Genomic DNA, 18674 nt, shown 5'->3' with positions numbered 1-18674 from the left:
TTTTTTTTTTTTTTTTGGTACTGGAGATCAAACTTGGGCCCTTAGGAGGAGGAAGGCGATGGAACCACTTAGCCGAATCCCTTGACCCAATCTTGGCATTTCTTAAAGACATCTTCTATCAGAAATTCCCACACCAAGGTCCCCTACCTGCAGGCCAACCACACCAGGCAAGGAGAGGACCCCATGAATGTTTTTAAATGACTTATAAAATCAGAGTGGCACCACAGAGCTGAAAGTGAAAAGCCTAGCTATAGAGGTCTAATCCATTTATAAACTGTGTGACCTTGGGAAAATTACCTAACTGCAGTTTCCTTGTCAGTACTCCAATATGTATCCATCTTTAGACCGGTGTGGTGGCACAAACCTGTAATCTCAGTACTCCGGAGACTGAGGCAGGAGGATCCTGGCTATATAAGGAGTTCAAGGCCAGCCTAGATATACAGCAAGATCCCATCTCCTAGGTCGCAGTCCCAACTACACTGGAGGCACCAAATAAAAGATGGTTTTCTTATCTTTTTTTAAAATTTACTATTTTGGTACCAGGGACCTTGCACTTGTGAGGCAGGTAATGGAACCACTGAGCCAAATCCCCAGCCTGAAATGGTTACCTTATCTTAACCTAAAATTTCCTTTCGGACCTGAGGTAATGAATGAATCAATGCAAAAAGGGAGTTTTTAAGTGTACAAGTCTCCTGGCCAGCCACCTGGGTGCTCAGAGCCTCTCGGTTCAGCCTAGGCGCCTGTACAGGTCGCCTGCCTCCTACTCTCAAATCTTTACCACTTCTCTGAGTCCGTCCTATAATACGATTGCTCAGCGGGGATAAATGTTCCTTTGCGGTCGCCGTAGACCGGGACGCCCTGCAGTGAGTTCCTATTGGCTAGTTGTGTTTGGCGCCAAAGCACGGAGCAAAGGCGGAGACTAGGCGCTGGAGCTGTGGGCACTAAATAACGTGAGCTCGCCAGAGCCTGGTGACTGGCATAAGAACTGACGGTGGACGAGGCCGCGGGATCAGGGCGCCTTCGCCATGTTTTGTGAAAAAGCTATGGAGCTAGTACGCGAGCTACACCGCACACCGGAAGGGCATCTGCCCGCTTTCAACGTGAGAGGGTTGCCGAAGGGTCACGTGGGGGCGTGGCCAGGGTGGGAGAATCGGGGATGGGCTTAGGTGCGTCGGGTTGGGGGGCGGAGTCGTGGCTGGGCCGGAGAGGAGGGAAAGGCTTGGGCGTGGTTTGGCCTGGAGGCGGGGTCTCACGCGGGTTTTGGCAACGTGGAGCGGGGTTAGTTTGACAAGCTTGTGCCGCCACACACACCTAAGGGTGACTTCGGACTCATAAAGATTCAACAGCCTGAAATCCCAGTACTGCAAGAAAAGAAAAAAGAAAAAAAATACATATACTGGGAAAAGTGAATAGTATTGCTTTTCAAGATTGTTCGTAGAGCTGCTGTGTAACATGAATTTAACATTTTGTTTTTACAACAGAAAATGTTTTAAAAATTTACTTCAAATTGATAGTAGGAAAACTTCCTTGGCCGTTTTCTACTTCGTCTTTTTTTTTTTTTTTCGCTTTGTTTTGGTTTGATTTTGTGTTTTGAACCAGGGTTTCACTGTGTAGTTCAGGCCAGCCTTGAGTTTACAGTGCCCAGATTGGCCTCGAACTCACTTCTGTCCTCTTTCCTGAACCTCCCAAATTCTGGGATTATAGGCGTGCGCCATAACACCTTTTTATTCTTGCAGTGCAAACTAAAAACACTTAAAAAAAAGAAACCCCCCGAAACAGGTGTGGTGTCGCATGCTTATAATCCCAGCTACTTGGGAGGTTGAGGCAGGAAGCTGGGGAGTTAGAGTTCAGACTGGGCAATTTATCAAGAACCTGTCTCAAGATAAAACGGACTAAGATTGTATGTTGTTCAGTGGTAGAAAACCTCTGGGTTCAATTGCCAGCACCACAAAAAACAATTCAAAAAATATCCTTTAGGGCTGGGGATTTAGCTCAGTTGCGCCATGACTGCTTGGCAAGCACAAGGTCCTGAGTTCAATTCCCATACCAAAAAACAAAACAAAAATTAACTTTTGAAAGCCAACTTTTTAGTAAGCAGTAAGTTACTTACAAACTTTTGTTAATTGCTTTTATATGACCAATTTGTTGTCATCAGTTTTGTTGAGGTATACTTTGTGCATGACAAAGTATATAGTTGAAGCAATTGTTGAATTTTAACAAATTATATACATTTTTGTTTGTTTTGAGACAGTGTCTTGCTGTGCAGTCCAGGCTGGCCTTGAACTCAATGTGGAGCCCAGGCTGCCCTCAAATTTGTGGCAATTCTCCCGCCTCAGTCTCCCAAGTGCTGGGATTAAAGGCATGCACCACTATGCTTGGCTATGCATCTTCGTTTTATTTATTTATTGTTGTTACCTGGGATTGAACTCAGGACCTTGTGCTTTCGAGGCGGGTGGTGGCCACACTTCACTAAATCCCTGGCCCCTATACATCTTTATATCTAGCAACCTGATCAATATTTTTGTGGCCCCCAAAGTGTTACATCTTCCATTGTAGCTACCTATCACCCACAGTACAATTTACTGTTTTTGCTTTCTGATTATATTTGTCATATTTTTGGGTTGAAATGCCAGGAGTTGGAATCTGTAAAGGACTAGATGGAATCATATAGTAAACTTTTTTTGGTTTTGGCCTCTTCTGCTTAAATAATGGATTTGAGATTATGTATGCTTTGAGATTGTATGTATGTTTTCAGTAGTTAATTCCTTTTTTATTTTTACTTTTTTCTGTGTAAAATATGCATAACATAAAGTTTATCACTATAACCATTTTCTTTTGGTATCAGGAGTCGAACTCGGGACCTTGTGCTTACAAGGTGGTAGAACCACTGAGCTAAAATCCTTGGCCCTATAACCATTTTGAATTACATTCACATAATTGTCTAAGCATCACCACTATTTCCAAAACCTTTTCATTGACCAAAACAAAAACCATCATCCTTGAGCCAGATGAGGTGGTGCACAGTACTCAGGAGGCTGAGCCAAGAGGATTGCCACAGGTTCAAGGCCAGGCTGGGCTACAGAGACACCCTTTCTCAGAAAACCAAACCAAAACAAAACATCATCATTGAGCAATAACTATTCCCCTTTTTCCAAAGCTCTTATAATATCTAAATCAGTGATGGTGAACCTTTTAGAGCTTTCAATGATATAAACAGCTCACTGTGGCACTTGTGCTGCAGGTCTGCCACTGCTCCAAACTATTGCAGAGGAACAGAATCATACAGTTGTTCTTTTGTGTCTGGAGTCTTTCATTTATCACATAATTTTCAGGATTCATCTATGTTGCAGCATCTGTCAATATTGATACTGATGCCTTTTTATGGCCAAATGATAGTTCCTTGAATGGATATACCACATTTATTTACCCATCAGTGTGGCCAGATATTTGGAGTGTTTCCCAAATTGTGTGTGTGTGTGTGTGTGTGTGTGTGTGTGTGTGTGTGTGTGTAATAGAGTCTTACTTTGTAGCCCAGGTGGCCTTGAACTTGCAATCCTGCCTCAGCCTCCCAAGCAGCTGAGATTATTGATGTATACCACCATGCCTAGCTTGTTTCCACTTTTTGACATTTTTTTTCCCAGTACTGGGAATGGAACTCAGGACCTTGGTTTTGCCAGTGAGGTGCAGCACTGCTGAGCTACATCCCTGGCCCTTTTTGACTATTTTGAATAATGCTGTTAAGAACATTTATGTACAAGTTTTTTGTTTTTTTTTTTTTAAACATGTTTTCAATGTGCTTGTGCCTATATACCTAGGAGTGAGATTGCTGGATTGTGTGATTCTGTGTTAACTTTTTGGAGGACTGTTGGAGTGTTTTCTACAGGAATCTGCCATTTTACATTCCTTTTGAACACATGCTATACCTATCCTAGTAGTGTGAAAGGGCTGTTGCTCTTTGGTAAGGTACATAAATCAAAGATAAATACAGTGCAGATAGAATATTGTCACAGAATTGGTAGAGAAAATGAATGTGTATTAATATCAGTTTATGTGTTTTAGGAGGATGGAATCAGACAAGTTCTGGAGGAAATGAAAGCTTTATATGAACAAAACCAGTCTGATGTGTAAGTTTTGATGAAATTGATATTTTAAAACAATTTTAGAGGGCCGGGAATTTAGCTCAGTGGTTCCGCAGCCTGCCTTGCAAGTGCAAGGTCCTGAGTTCTATCCCTGGTACCAAACAAAAACAAAAACAAAAACAAAAACAATTTTAGAAATACGATGTTGAAATCAGATAACCTTGTGTTAGTCTTTGGAACTAATTGTTTTTTAAATTTTCTGATCCTGATCATATTCTAGCTGTACAAATTAGCACAGGACTAGGACTAGGAATCTGTGCTGATCGTTGCTTTATCTGTGATGCTGAAATAGTGCTTGCCATGTAGTAAATGCTTAGTGAATATTTGTGATTTGACCATTATGGGTTGAGAAGAATTAAGTAGATCTAAAGATGAAACATGAGTTAGTAAAAACCCTACCAATGTGAAACATATGTTTCTGGTTTATTTTCTTTAATTAATACCTCTGGTGTTTGTCTGAGGCAAATGAGCTGTGTGATTTCTCATAGTTAAATTCATCTCACAAGAACTCCTGTCACAAAAGGCTGCTGATTTGCAGTCAAGAGCACACTCTAGCTTCCTTATTCAGAGTGAACATGGAAATTGGTGCAGTGGAGAAGCTGTGACAGACTTCCCAGGTCCCAGTGACACAGTAGAGTAAGACCCAGAAGAGTGCTCAGTGCTGGATCAGAGAGTAGGATCTCAGCCTAGAGAGGTCATGAGGTTTAATCTCTGGCCTCAGTAGAATGTTTTTGAGTTACTTGCATGTGGAAATCAAGAGCATGCTAATAAGATTTGTGGGGCACACAGGATGATAGATGTATTTTTCAGTAATTGTGTATAAGAATAGATAACAGAAAGATCTTTGTAAATAGAATAAGAAATGAGGTCTCAGTAGGCTTGCAACATGTGTAAAAGGCAGATGGTCCTGGTCCAGGTCTCCGAGTCATTCACTGATTCAGCAAACACCTAGTAAGTAGGAAGGGCCAACAAATGGCTCTGCTCTTCCTGTGCTGAATGACACAGTCCATATTCCTGTCTCATGCCCCTTACAGTCTCCTGCAGGAGAAAGATAGTAAATGCAGTAAAAAGATAGTAAAGCCTACAGAATGCTCTGGGTAAATAATGAAGATGTAGCTTGGATTGAGGAGTTAGGAGTGTTCTCTCCAGGGAGGAGGCATTTTGGCAGAGACCTAAGTAAGCATAAGCAGGTTTGACTGAGGTAGTGATTGTGACATAGAGCTTTCTAGGCGGAGGGAGCAACATATGCAGAGGCCCTGGGCATGAAAGAAGGCAGCATGGCTGGAGCTTAGCAAGGGGCAAGGGGCGGCCCTAGGTGAGACGTGCAGGTGTGGGCGGGTGGTAGCTCATTTGTGTCCTAAGAAACGGTCCTAGATGCTATGTGCGTGGCTCCCAGAGGATCTGAGAGGAGAGGGAGGCATCCTGGCCATACAGGTGATGTAGAGGTGACCTGAACAGGTACAGAATAAAGACATGTGCTGGAGTTGCCTTACAGGCCTTGGCCATTAACGGAGTGATTTTCCTATCTCTGTATTTGTGCCATTTGAAAATTCATGACCAAAATTCTGCTTCTTATCCTTCTAGTTTCTCTGGGAGGAGGCAGTTATTGTTAACAGTTTCTGATTAAAATTATTTGTGAAAAGAAATTGATTCCTTTTAAATTGTTCATATATAAATGTAAATTTTGGAAAGAAATTCTTATGTACTTTGAATGGTACTAATGTTAGGTCAGGTTTTTTTAGTACTGGGGATCGAACTCAGGACATTATGCTTGTGAGGCAGGCAATGGTACCACTGAGCTAAATCCCTGGCCCCTTTTTTTTGGTTTTTTTGAGACAGGGTCTCATTATGCAGCCCAGGCTGGCTTCGAACTCACTATGTAGCTCTCCCAGCCTGGGCTGAAACTCACAATGATCCTCCTGCCTTGGCTTCCCAAGTGCTGAGATTACAGGCATGTGTACATGCCACCGTGCCTGGCTGTTTGTACTGTTTCCTTATAACCCTGTGTATGTTGTGAGCAATGCGGAGAATAAATCTGACCTTCATAGGGTGGCAGAAGTGTGTGGAGCAGATCTTAGGAGCCAAGGTTGTGGCTTAGTGGTAGAGTGCTTGTTAGCGGCCCTGGTTTTGATCCATGACACCTAGGTTTGATCTCTAGCATCAGAAAAACAAAGCAAAAAACCCAACCTGACCTTGACAGTGTGATTGAATGGGATCTATTTTACCTACATTTTGTCTCACACTCCCCTTCACTCAATATTGAGGTTTGAACCCAGGGCCTTGCTAGGGCTTGACAAATGCAGAATTCGATCATTGAGCTGCATCTCAACCCCTTATTATTTTTAATTTTATTTTGAGACAGGGTCTTGCTGAGTTGTTCAGACTGGCTTCAAACTTGTGATCCTCCTGCCTCGGACTCTCCGAGTGCTGGGATTATAGGTATGCACCACACACCCAACTAAATTTTTACCTATACAATACTGTATTTCCAGGGCCTAGTGAAGTGGTTGGCATGGAACAGGCACTACACAAATTAATCTTTTTCCTATTCATCTGGTTCCCTTTCAAACTCCAAAGTAGATTCTTATTCATCTATACATCTGTAGATTCTGTACATCTGGTTTTAAAACGTAGTTCTTGTCTACTAAGGAGATGTAATTTTTATAAGGAAAACAAAAATTTTCTCCACTTCTGTGCAAACACTGAAGTATGATACATGTACGTAGTTGGAGACCAACAGTTATTTATTTATTTATTTTATTATTTTTTTGAGACGAGGTCTTGCTTTGTACTTCTGGCTGGCCTCGAACTCCTGACAATCCTCCTGCCTTGGCCTCCCAAGTTCTGAGATTGTAAGCGTACCTCACCATGCCTGACAACAGATATTTTTAAAGAAATGAAGGACCATTTTGACTTCATCTTAACTTACTTTTTAATTGTTGTTTTGGTTTTTTTGGGTTTTTTTTGGGGGGGAGGGGTACTGGGGATTGAACTTGGGTCGTTGCAAGTGCTTGAGGCAAGTGGTGGAACCACTGAGCTAAATCCCCGGCCCTTAATTTACTTTATTTTAATAAGGATTTGGAAGAGCTATTGAAAGAGAAATACTACCTCAAAAAACACAAGAGGAGACAGGGACCTTCTGAATAGAATTGTTAGGTTTGTCCCTTATGCCAACATGGTAAAGGGATTCCAAAAAGTGAGTAAACAGCATCTGTCTCTTAGAACCAACAGAGGTTATCAGTATGCAAAAATGCTAAGCACCAAATGGTTAAACAAAATGTATTTAATAGTATGATTTTAGGCAAGTTAGTTCACTTTTGACTTTTTATCTTGCAACATATTAATCCAAGCACTGATGATTAGGTTAACTGGTGCTAATCATTAATGGATAAAAACAAACATGTAAGACAGTAGTTGTTGACTTTGAAATCTTAGGCTGAAATGTACATAATTTACTGTTGTGCTCTTTAAATGATCTTACAAGGAATGACGCAAAGTCAGGTGGACGAGGTGATTTGATACCAACCATCAAATTTCGGCACTGCTCTCTGTTGAGAAATCGACGTTGTACTGTTGCATACCTGTAAGTGACTCAGTTTTTATTTGAGATGGTAAGGAACCTGGGAGGGTTTTTTGTGTTGTTTGCTTTTCCAGGTAAACTTTACAAATGGTAGATTTGTTTCTTCATAAAAATTGTAAATTATTTTATTTTTAAAACTTTATTATGAAACATGTCAATTGCAATATTCATAAAAGGAGAAAAAATAACATAACAAAACCTATGGAGCTATGACATCTTTTTGTTTTCCTTTTGGGATACTGGAGATTAAACTTAGAGCCTTAGTACACAAGATCCTAATGAGATAATTAATAATGTGAAATAGGAAGTAAAGGGCTAAAGGTGTAGGGAAAGTGGGAAGGGTGGGGGAAAGGTAATAAGGGAGAGGAAAAAAATATGAGAAAGTGAAAAAATGGAAATAAAGTGTTTATAAATGGGGAGGGGATTAGTGGGTGAAGGGAGGGCAGGGACAAGGGGAAAAAATGAGAAGACCTATTATGTAAAAGTACAGGATCCCAATAATGAATGTAACTGTATTGTATACCTAGATTGTACCAATAAACTCAATAAAAAGAAAAAAAATATGAAAAAAGAAAAAGAAAAAAAAACTTAGAGCCTTAGCATGCTAGGCAAGTGCTCTACCACAGGGCCACATCCTCAGTGCTTAAATTAATTCTTTCCCCCACTTTTTTTTTTTTTGAGACAGGGTCTTACTGTGTATAGTTCAGGCTGGTCTTGAACTCACTCAATATGTAGCCCAGGCTGGCCTTGAACTCACAGCAATCCTCCTGCCTCAGCCTCCCAAGTGCTAGGATTACAGATGTGTGCCACCATGCACAGCTTAATTAATTTTTACAGTACTGGGTATTAAACTCAGGAAGTGCTAAGCTATATCCCTAGCCCAGTTTATTTTATTTTTTTGCTTTGAGACAAGGTCTTGCTAAATTGCCCAGACTGGCCTTATACTTAGATCTTCCTGCTTTGCCTCCCCATTACCTGGTATTACAATGCCTGGCTGCTCTTGGTCTTTCATGTTTTACCATATTTATTTCCTCATGTTTTGTTTGGCCAACACATAGAGAAGTGAGCAGTGTCTTCCTGGTGTCTGTCCAGTCCAAGTTGTGTTTCCTCTGTCTTCCCAAGGACATTCTTACAGGGGGTTTGTTTTATCGAGAGCCATGTAAAGGCTGCTGCTCTATCAGTGTTGTCTGTGAGTATTGATCAAAATGACCTCTGATCCCCTCTGTTTTACACCATGTGTTCCTTCTCTATGTGCCTCCTAGGTATGATCGGCTGCTCCGCATCAGAGCCCTAAGGTGGGAATATGGCAGTGTCTTGCCAAGTGCTTTACGATTTCACATGTCTACTGAAGAAGTAAGTGAAGTAGTGTTGTTCAGGGTAGTGAAAGTGCTGAGCTTCTGAGATCATTCTGTAACTGCACCTACTGGTGTTTCTCTTTTTGTTTTTAACATTTATTCCTCAGCAACATTGGGCTGGAATTTATTTCATCTGTACTGTGGTGAGAAGTATGTGGTGGGGAGTAATTCTAAATGCTAGGTGAAAACTTTTGTTACCTAACAGAGTGACATTGTGTTATTTTTTAGTAACTTATCAGTAGGGTTAAAAAGCTCTCATTGGCTGGGTGTAGAGACCCATGCCTATAATCCCAGCACTTGGGAGGCTGAGGCCAGCCTAGACTACTAGTGAGACCTTGTCTCAAAAAACAAAAAGCCTTGGGACCAGGGATTTGGCTCAGTGGTTCCACTTCCTGCCTCGAAAGTGCAAGGTCCTGAATTCGATCCCCGGTACCAAAAAAAACCAGCCAAAAAACAAAACGGAAAAAGCTGGAGTTACTATTTGGTCATTTTCCATAAAATGAGTATGCATATCCATAGTGTTTTTTCTGATACTGGGGATTGAACCCAGAGCCTTTGCACTGAGCTATATCCCCGGCCTTTTTTCATTTTTTTGTTTTGCTAAGTTGCTTAAACTGGACCTGAACTTTTGATCCTCCTGCCTCAGCCTCCCACAATGCTGGGATAACAGATATGTGCCACCACACCTGGCCATATACACAATTTCGTATCAACAGTATAAATTCATTTCTTTTTTCTTTTTGGTTTTTTGAGACAGGGTCTCACTATGTAGTTGAGACTGATGACCTGGAACTCACTATGATTTATTCAGTCACTAAGGAACTCACTATGATTTATTCAGTCACTAAGGAACAGACCTTGCCCCATATTGTAGGCCATGGTAGTGGAGACAGGCAGATGAGGTCAAATCCTGGCTCTCCACTACCTAACTGAGGGATTGGCTTGGCTTCTGTCTGTGCCTGATGAGTTCATTTACTTACGGTGAAGTCCACAGTGCCTACTATCACAAGACTGCTGTGACTTCTGACACTGACTACCTGGAATTAGACAGCCACTCAAAGTCTGCTGTCACTCTAGACCCAGCCAAAAGCCCTGTGGTCCCATCTTTCCCTTAGGCTCAGTAATTCTCTACAATAACTCACAGGACATGGGAAAGCACTGTGCTTAAAACTTCAGTGTCCTTGAGCAAAAAGAGTACAAATCAGAGCCAAAAAGGAGGCTCCCAGGATGAGGGTGGAAAGGATTGAAGACTTAGAGCATCAAGGATCCTCTCTCTGTGGAGTCAGGACTTAATTGGGTATAATGGTACACAGAGTACTGTCATTCTGGGCCTCCTGCAACCACTGGTGCCTAGAGTGCTCTGGGTTCAGTCCAGAGGCTGTTGGCTGGATCACTGGCTCTGGACTGGGCTTAGTCTCTACTCTTCCTGTCTTCCATAGAGGTCAGACATCTTGTTACAGGGCCAAAGCGTTGGGCGTGGTCAGTCCCCCTCTGAAGCATCCTGTTAGCACAGACAGTCCAGGGTCCGCAAAGAATCACTCGTTAGCTCAAGCTATCAGCCCAGTTGAAGACAAGGTACTCTTGTCACTGGAGAAATTCCATGGGTCTAGAAGCTCCCGCCCAGGAGTGGGGACAAAGGCCAGCTTGTTTCTTCCTCATGCAGCAGGGTGGTTGTCAGGGTTAAGGCAGAGTTGATTTGGGTGAGCCACACGAATCAAAACACAGGACGCCACTCCGTAACAGCGCAGTCACTGTGCTGGAGAGCACAGCCCACGGTTCGTGGAAGCCCACCTTCATTATATTTGCCATTAGCTTCAGTATGGTTTTAAAGTGGCAGTTTATTTACTAACTTTCATTGCTTTGTTTTCATCCTATTTTTTCAATAAATAAATCAGTGATCTCTGCTTAGTAACTACAGATTGGTAACAAGTTCGGACTTCAGCTTTCAGCTTATTTTCATGTTCTTTGGTTTTTGTTCTTTTGGAGTTTTTTGTTTGTTTGTTTTGTTATTTGGGGTTTTTTTGGTACTAGGGATCAAACTCAGGACCTTGTGCCTGTGAGCCAGGTGCACTGTCACTGAGCTAAATCCCTGGCCCTTTTTTTTTTTTTGGGGTACCAGGGATCATACGCAGGTCCTTGAACTTGTGAGGTAGACGCTGTGCCACTGAGCTAAATCCCCAGTCCTTTTGGTTTTTTGAGACAGAGTCTCACTATGTAGCTCAAACTATCCTCAAACTCCTGGTAACTCTCCTGCCTCAGCCTCCCAAGTGCCAGGATTATAGGTGTGTGCCACCATGTCCAGCTTTCATGTTCTTTTGGGCCAAGATCTCTTTATATGAATTGAACTTTGGGGGTTTCTCTGTGTGTATTATAGTGAAATGAACAGAACATTGTTACTTCTGAAATGGCAATAGTTATAATGATTTTTATCATTTGTCTCATAATTTTGTAAATAATTGCACACTGTCAGACAAGCACATCTATTAGATCCCATAATGGACATTGTTTCTCTAAGGGTAACACTTTTCTGTGAGTAGTAGGGCCAGTTCTTATTTTAGTAAATACAACCAGGGGAACAGCATATAATGGATCTAGAGTTAAGTTAGCTGTGTGGGAGTAGTGAGACCTGAAAGAATTTCTTGGAAGAGTTTGTGAATTACTGTGAAATTGGCAAATAACTTCTTTCAACCCCAGTGTCTTCATCTACAAAAAGGAGTATATGCTGAGTGGTGGCGCATGACTGTAGTCCCAGAACTCTGGGAGGCTGCGGCAGGGAGACTGAAAGCTTGAGATCAATCTGGGCAATTTAAGAAGGCCCTGTCTTGAAATGAAAAGTTTAAAAATAGGGCTGGGGATGTAGCTCAGTGTGAAGGCCCAGGGTTCAGTCCACAGTGCCACACATACACAAGCACACACAGACACATATACAGACGGACACACACACACACGGAATATGTCTGGCCTCTTATTCTCAGCGATGGCACTTTGGGGAAAACTCAGGATGAACATAATTACTGCAGGCACATTCCACCTAGATCGCAATCATGTCTGGCAACCGCATCCACTATTGTGGAGCAGATGTTTTCTGGCACCTGACAGCTTGTAGGAGATACTGCATCTGGGTGCCACTGTGCACATCTGTGTTGCACAAGCGTGGTGCTGTAGGCGGAAGACTGAGGCAGGAATCAGCATCTGGGTTCACACCTACCCCCGTGTTATTTATTAATGTTCAGCTTCAGTTCCTCATCAGGAAAAAGGAAATAATAATAGTAGTCATGTCATAGAAATAATAAAATAATGCATGTTCATATTCCAGCAAATTCCAGGTACACAGGCAATATCAGTGAGGCTACTGATATTGGCATCGTGGACTTAGTGTGACAGAACACAGCTTAGTGTGAAGAACACAGCTGGACCACAGGGACCAATGTAAAGCGAAGACAGCTGTGCTTTAATGTTTAGCAAAACCATCGCGCACTAAAAGAATATAGTGGCTGTGTGGATAATATACAAGAATTTTTGCTCTATCTGATTTCAAAATAGTAAAATCTTTCATGTTTTCTTTAGCTCTGTTTTTTTTTTCCCCCCTGGTACTGGGGATCAAACTCAGGACTTGGCACTTGGCAAGGCAGGCATGGTGCAAATGAACTGAATCTCTGGCCCTCTTTAACTCTACTTTTTACTCACCCAACTTGCTTTTTATTTATTTATTTTTGGTACTGGGTGTCAAACTTGGGACCCTTGCAAGGCAGGCAGCAGATCCACTGAACTAAATCTCTGGCCTTCAACTTGCTTTTTAAATGTAGAATCACCAAGCCATAGTATGAGAAATAATGAAAGTAGGTACTTTTTCTTTCTTTTTATTTTCTTGTGGATAAGTATTTTGTGACAGTGTCAGTGTATTTTTTGGAAGAAATGTGAATATTCTGCATTGCCTTTTCATCCCTGAGCAAGACTGAAAACAGATGACCCCTTCAAGGCTGAGCAGCGCTGATTCTCTCCCCCCGCATTTCTCCTTGGGACCTGTGGTGCGGCCCCAGCTCTGTGCAGTTCTGTAGAGAGACTGAGGTGGAGAGATCCATGTGTGACCTGTTTGAACCATCATGCATACTGAAACAAGATGTTGCTTTTAATCATTATATAATATGCAACATAGCTCTCACCACCTAGGCACATGTCCTTTTTTTAACATTGGTATTTTGTAATCTAACATTTATGTGACCCATACACTAATGTACAGAGATGCATACAGACAAGATGCACAACGTCGTGGTGTGTCACTGAGGGCATTCATGTGCCCACTATTTGAGAAAGAGGACATCACTCTGGAGTTGCGCACCCTCTTCCCAGTGTCACTGCTCTCTTGATCACTTACTTTTAGTCTGTCACCTACCCCTGCCTCCCTGAACTCTGGAACAATGGCCTTGGTTACACAAGACAAGTGCTCTTCCACTGGTCTACATCCCAGCCTTTTTACATTTATTTATTTAGGTACCAGGGATCGAACTCAGGACCTTGTGCTTGCAGGCAGGCAGTGAGCGGCACCACTGAGCTAAATTCCTGGCCCCATTTACATTTAATTTTGAAGAAAAAAATTTATTTTGAGACAGATCTGGATCAACATTATCCATAAGTTCTGTGTCATTACTAATGTGACTAATTTATCAGTCTTCTCTTTAATGGTTTTTTGTTTGCTTTTGACCAATTGAAGAAATACTTATCTATCTCAAGGCTATTAAGATATTTATCTGTGTTATCTCATAGGAGTTATATTTTACCTTTCACAGTGGTAATATGGGAGGTTTCTTTGTGGTTGTGAACATTGTACCCAGTAGTACTTGTTGGAGATACCGTCTCTATTTGCTCTGTGCATGGTACCGCCTCTCTCATAATGAGTGTTGCTGTATTTGTGGGTTTTGGATGTCTTCTGTCCCATTAGTCAGTCTGTCCTTGTACCAGTTCTACTGCTGTGATTACTGTAACTTGATAGTAGTAAGTTTTGAGCAAGTATTACTGTCTTGTTCTTTTTCAAGTGTTTTGAGTATTTTTGAACCTTCAGATTTCTGTGTAAATTTTAGACTCAAGTTGCAAAGTTTCATTTTTTAAAAAGTTAAGAATTTGAGACTGCGTTGAACCTGTAGATCATTGCCATTTTTACAATGTCAGGTCACTCAGTGAATGTTATATATCCTTCCATATATTTAGGTCTTCTTTCATTTCTCTCAACAATTAAAAAAAAATAACAAATTTACTGAAATGTGACACACACCTTCAAGTTTATCACTTTAAAATTTACATTTCAGTGGTTTTCAGAATATCCACAGAATTGTGTATCCCTTACCATCCTCTTATTTCAGAACATTTTCACCCTAAAAAAAAGTCCTGTACCCTTTGTCAATTACTTCACAGTTTCTCTCATCCAGCTCCTAGAGTTCACTCATCTACTCGTTATCTCTATAGTTTGCTTATGACGTGCTTTTTCTGTGCATAGAATCATGCACTATGTGACTGTCCCTTTTACTTAACGTAAGTTTACAAGGTTCATCCATGTGGTAATTCATGTCAGAACTTTATTTATTTATTTATATTTATGGTTGTTTTGAGGCAGGATCTCACTATGTAGTTCAGGCTAGCTTTTAACTTACAGTGATCCTTCTGCCTCAGCCTCCCAAGTGCTGGGATTACAGGCATGCGCCATCACCCTTTATTTCTGTTGATGGCTGAATAATATTCCATTATATAGATATACACATCCATTCATTAGTTGATGGACAATGGTTTGTTTTTTAAAAAATATCTTACAATTTTTAGAAATAGAATCAGTGCTCTTGTTTAATTATATTTTATAGTTCTGAAATGGTGTCTTCATGATTCTGTTTATGGTTGAATGTTCCCCAGGTTTATGATTAAATATGCTGGAATGTAAGCTTTGTGAGAGCAGAGGTGTTTGTTCATTTTGTTGAATGATGTAGCCTGAGTCTCAGAATAGCACCTGAGTCCTAGAAGGTGGTCTGTATTGGTAGTGCAAATGAATGGATGGTCAGTGTTGGACCATTTGGATGAGTTTATCCATGCAAGTTATAGCATGCAGGTCTTCCTATGACTTTGTCACATGACCCTTTCTATGTTTGCAGATGGAGTGGTTCAATCAGTATAAAAAGTCACTTGCCACTTACATGAGGTCCCTGGGAGGAGCTGAAGGTTTGGACATCACACAAGACATGAAACCACCAAAAAGCCTATATATTGAAGTATGTACATCTTAATTAATGTGTGGACAGTGCTGCCTTTTATCTAAGATAAGGGGTGATATAAATATATACTAGCTTCTTTTAAATAATTAGAGAAGCATAAACCAAAATCAGAAGAGTGAGCTATGGGGGTGGAGGATAGGATGCAGCAACTGAAGCTCATGAGCATGTTGGCTTTCATAGTTTTCCCTTGGACTATATAAATATTTCCCTCTTATTAAAATAAAATTAAATCAGAATGGAAAACTAACCCCTAAAATTTGAAAACAAAGCAAAACAAATGAACCTGTAGTTCAAGTTGGTGGATTAGTCAAACAGGAGTTATTTTTAAGTCTAGTTTGGTTTTGGTTTGTTTTGTGGTACTGGGGTTTGAACCCAGGCCCTTTTTTGTTTTTTGTTTTTTTGAGACAGGATCTCATCTGGAACTCACTGTGTAGTCCAGGCTTGTCTTGAACTCACAGTGATCCTCCTGCCTCAGCCTCCCGAGTGCTGGGATTACAGGAGTGAGCCACCACGCTTAGCTTCCCAGAGCTTTTTTTGCGGGGCCGGGGATTTAGCTCATCGGTTCGGTGGCCTGCCTCGCAAGCACAAGGACCTGAGTTCAATCCCTGGTACCACAAAAAAAAACCCCAAACCCCAAACCAGGACCTTTTTTGCAGTAAAATGCACGTAACAAATTTTGTAATTTTTGTTTTTTTAAGACAGGGTCTCACTATATAGTTCAGGCTGGTCTTGAACTCACTGTGTAGCTCAGGCTGGCCTTGAACTCATGGTGATCCTCCTGCCTCAGCCTCCTGACTGCTGTGATTACATGTGTGTGTGGCACCACACTTGGCAGAAATTCCATCACCTTAATCATTTTTAAGTGAATAATTTAGAAATTGTTAAATGCTTTCATAGTATCCAGCAACCATCACACCATCCATGTCCAGATTTCTCTTTACACTATAAAACTGAAATTCTGTACCCGTTGAACAGAAATTTTGAATTTTTTTTTGTATATACATAACACATACACACACACGATGTTAATGTATGTACTGGATATTATATTTTCTGGATATTATATATTGTAGATATTCATCCTTTATCACATGTGACTTGCAAATATATTACCTCATTTTATAGTTTCTTCTGTTTTGATACTGTGATGTATCAAATATTCAATTTTAAATATTAAAATTTCATGTAGTCCTATTTGTGTTTTCCCTTTTGTTGCTTGTGCATATCCAATAAATGGTTCCATATCCAGTAAATCATTGCCAAGTTCATTGTAGTCAGAGGAGATACTTTGTATGTATCTTAAAAATGAACCTCAACATACAGGCTAACAAGGTCTGTCCAGTGCTCCAGAGACTCAGGCTGAAAGGTCACTGAGTTTGCAACGTGCCGGGTAGCACAGCAAGACTATCTGAAAAAATAGATAAAGTACCAGATTTTCCTTTCAGGTGCGGTGTCTGAAAGACTATGGAGAATTTGAAGTTGATGATGGCACTTCGATCCTGTTAAAAAAAAATAGCCAGGTATTTCCTGTCACCAAATACTTTAAACTTTATAAGAGCGTGGAATGTGGAGATGTTGGAATGAGCAGCAAAGTCACTACTGCCTTTGATAACCATGTCATAGCCTTTGACCATGTCAAAGCATAGAGGACACCCTGTGCTTTTCCACATATTGTCTCTAAGTGAATGTTTCATGCAGTAGGAAAGATTAATTAATTTATAAGGATGTTGCTTATATTTAATACTAAGCATTTTTCATGGAAACTATTATAATGGGCCTTCTTCTAGTTAAATGGTAGATCGTTATTCCAAGGCTTTTGATATGTTGTTGGATTTAGTGCCTGTCCCTAAATTATAATTTTTTGGTACTGCGAATCAAACTCAGGACCTTGCGCTAGTGAGGCAGGTGCAGAGCCACTGAGCTAAATCCTGGCCCCCTACATTATAATTTATAAAAAAGTTCCTAACCAATCTTTTTCAGCTTATACTTCAATTTAACCTCGAAAGAACCTAGTTCTTTAGAAAACAATGGTGATATAGATCAAGAATTTCTAAATATTTAGTATATACCATAATATGTGGATGTTGAAATTATAAAGTTGAATTGAATTAACTTGAGCTGAATTTTTCTTTATAAAGAATTTCAACATTTTATTTCCTTAGCCATTTTCAAATTCAGATTAGGTGGATTCTCATTGGTTAAATTTATTTTTACTGCCTTTCTTTCAAGGTCTGCATTCTATTTTTCTTTGAGTATATATTTAAAATTCTGCCTAGTAAACTTCATGCTTCTGAAAAAGATTCTTTGTTTTATCCTCATCTTCTGAGACCATAGTGTAGGAGGTAAAAGGACTTCAGAAAAGCCTTTCTCTCTGTTGCTATCTTGGTGTTGACCAAGGTGCTGACCTCACTCGCTATATTTATGCTATTTAGAGCAAGGTTTCAACCCATGTGGTTCTTGGTCTCTTAATTCACAAGTAGTGTTGGAGCTTTCACATCCTCAAACAAATGTTGATGATTTTAAAAACAGGTTTTGAGCGTACCCTAAAGATGACAATGTCAGTCAGTGACCCAGCAGAAAGAGCGCGTGGATGTAGCAGAAGCAGATGAGGAGTTGAACTTGAACTAGTCCTGTGTTTGGGGAGGACCCGCCAGGAAGCTGTGGTTCACAGGAAGCTCTGTCCCCAGCAGGATGGCAGCCTTCTTCCTCCAGCAGTGCCCCTGTGTGGACCACACGGACAGGGCTTTCCTCTGGGGAAGCTTTTAATTTTGTCTCTCAGTTGTCAGCCCACCCTCATGCACAGAAAAGAAGCCACTAAAAAAACTTAATCACTGTATCTGAACTCTGTCATCAACTACTGTATTTGATACTTACGGTCTTCTAAAGTGTCTGACCAGACCTGAGATTGACTGTAGATCGTGGTGTAGATAATCCTCTTATCATAGACATTAGTAGGGAAATATTTTCTTACCACACATGCTTTAATACCTGTCAGTGTGGCAGCATGAGGTGAAATTGAGGTGAAATCATGACCTCTCTTTTAAATAATAGCATTAGAGTAACTATTAAATGTACCCTTATTATGTTTAAATAACAGCATTAGAATAGCTATTAAATGCACTGTTTAAAAGTCAGTGAACAAGTTGGTCAGTAGTCCTTTGCCTAGCTGGGTGTGATGGCACATGCCTGTTATCCCAGCACTCACAAGGCTGAGGCAGGAGGATTGCTGCGAGCTTGAGACCAGCCTGGCCTACATAGTGAGTTCCACGGCAATCTGAACTACATAGTGAGACCCTGTCTCAAAAAAGCAAAAAAAAAAAAAAAAAAAAAAAAAAAAACCCTGGGC

At 40.8% G+C, this 18674-nt stretch overlaps 1 protein-coding gene and 1 pseudogene across 1 annotated transcript in view; one reads left to right on the top strand and one right to left on the bottom strand.

Annotated features, from left to right (window-relative positions):
* The window catches only part of LOC104863266, an 846-nt pseudogene extending 661 nt beyond the window's left edge, over positions 1–185 (bottom strand).
* Positions 186–877: 692 nt separating this feature from the next.
* Gins1 (GINS complex subunit 1) overlaps positions 878–18674 on the top strand; it is a 20000-nt gene continuing 2203 nt past the window's right edge. Inside the window, exons 1-6 of the mRNA XM_010625616.2 lie at positions 878–1100; positions 4060–4124; positions 7624–7722; positions 8982–9072; positions 15209–15325; positions 16774–16848. Coding sequence (XP_010623918.1) covers positions 1026–1100; positions 4060–4124; positions 7624–7722; positions 8982–9072; positions 15209–15325; positions 16774–16848 — 522 coding nt within the window. The 5' untranslated portion in view covers positions 878–1025. The remainder of the gene's footprint in view (positions 1101–4059; positions 4125–7623; positions 7723–8981; positions 9073–15208; positions 15326–16773; positions 16849–18674) is intronic.

This window comes from Fukomys damarensis, unplaced genomic scaffold, assembly GCF_012274545.1.
Source record: "Fukomys damarensis isolate Sample0158 unplaced genomic scaffold, DMR_v1.0_HiC HiC_scaffold_7, whole genome shotgun sequence".
In the NCBI taxonomy this organism is placed as follows: Eukaryota; Metazoa; Chordata; class Mammalia; order Rodentia; family Bathyergidae; genus Fukomys; species Fukomys damarensis.
This window is presented reverse-complemented; position numbering and strand designations above follow the sequence as displayed.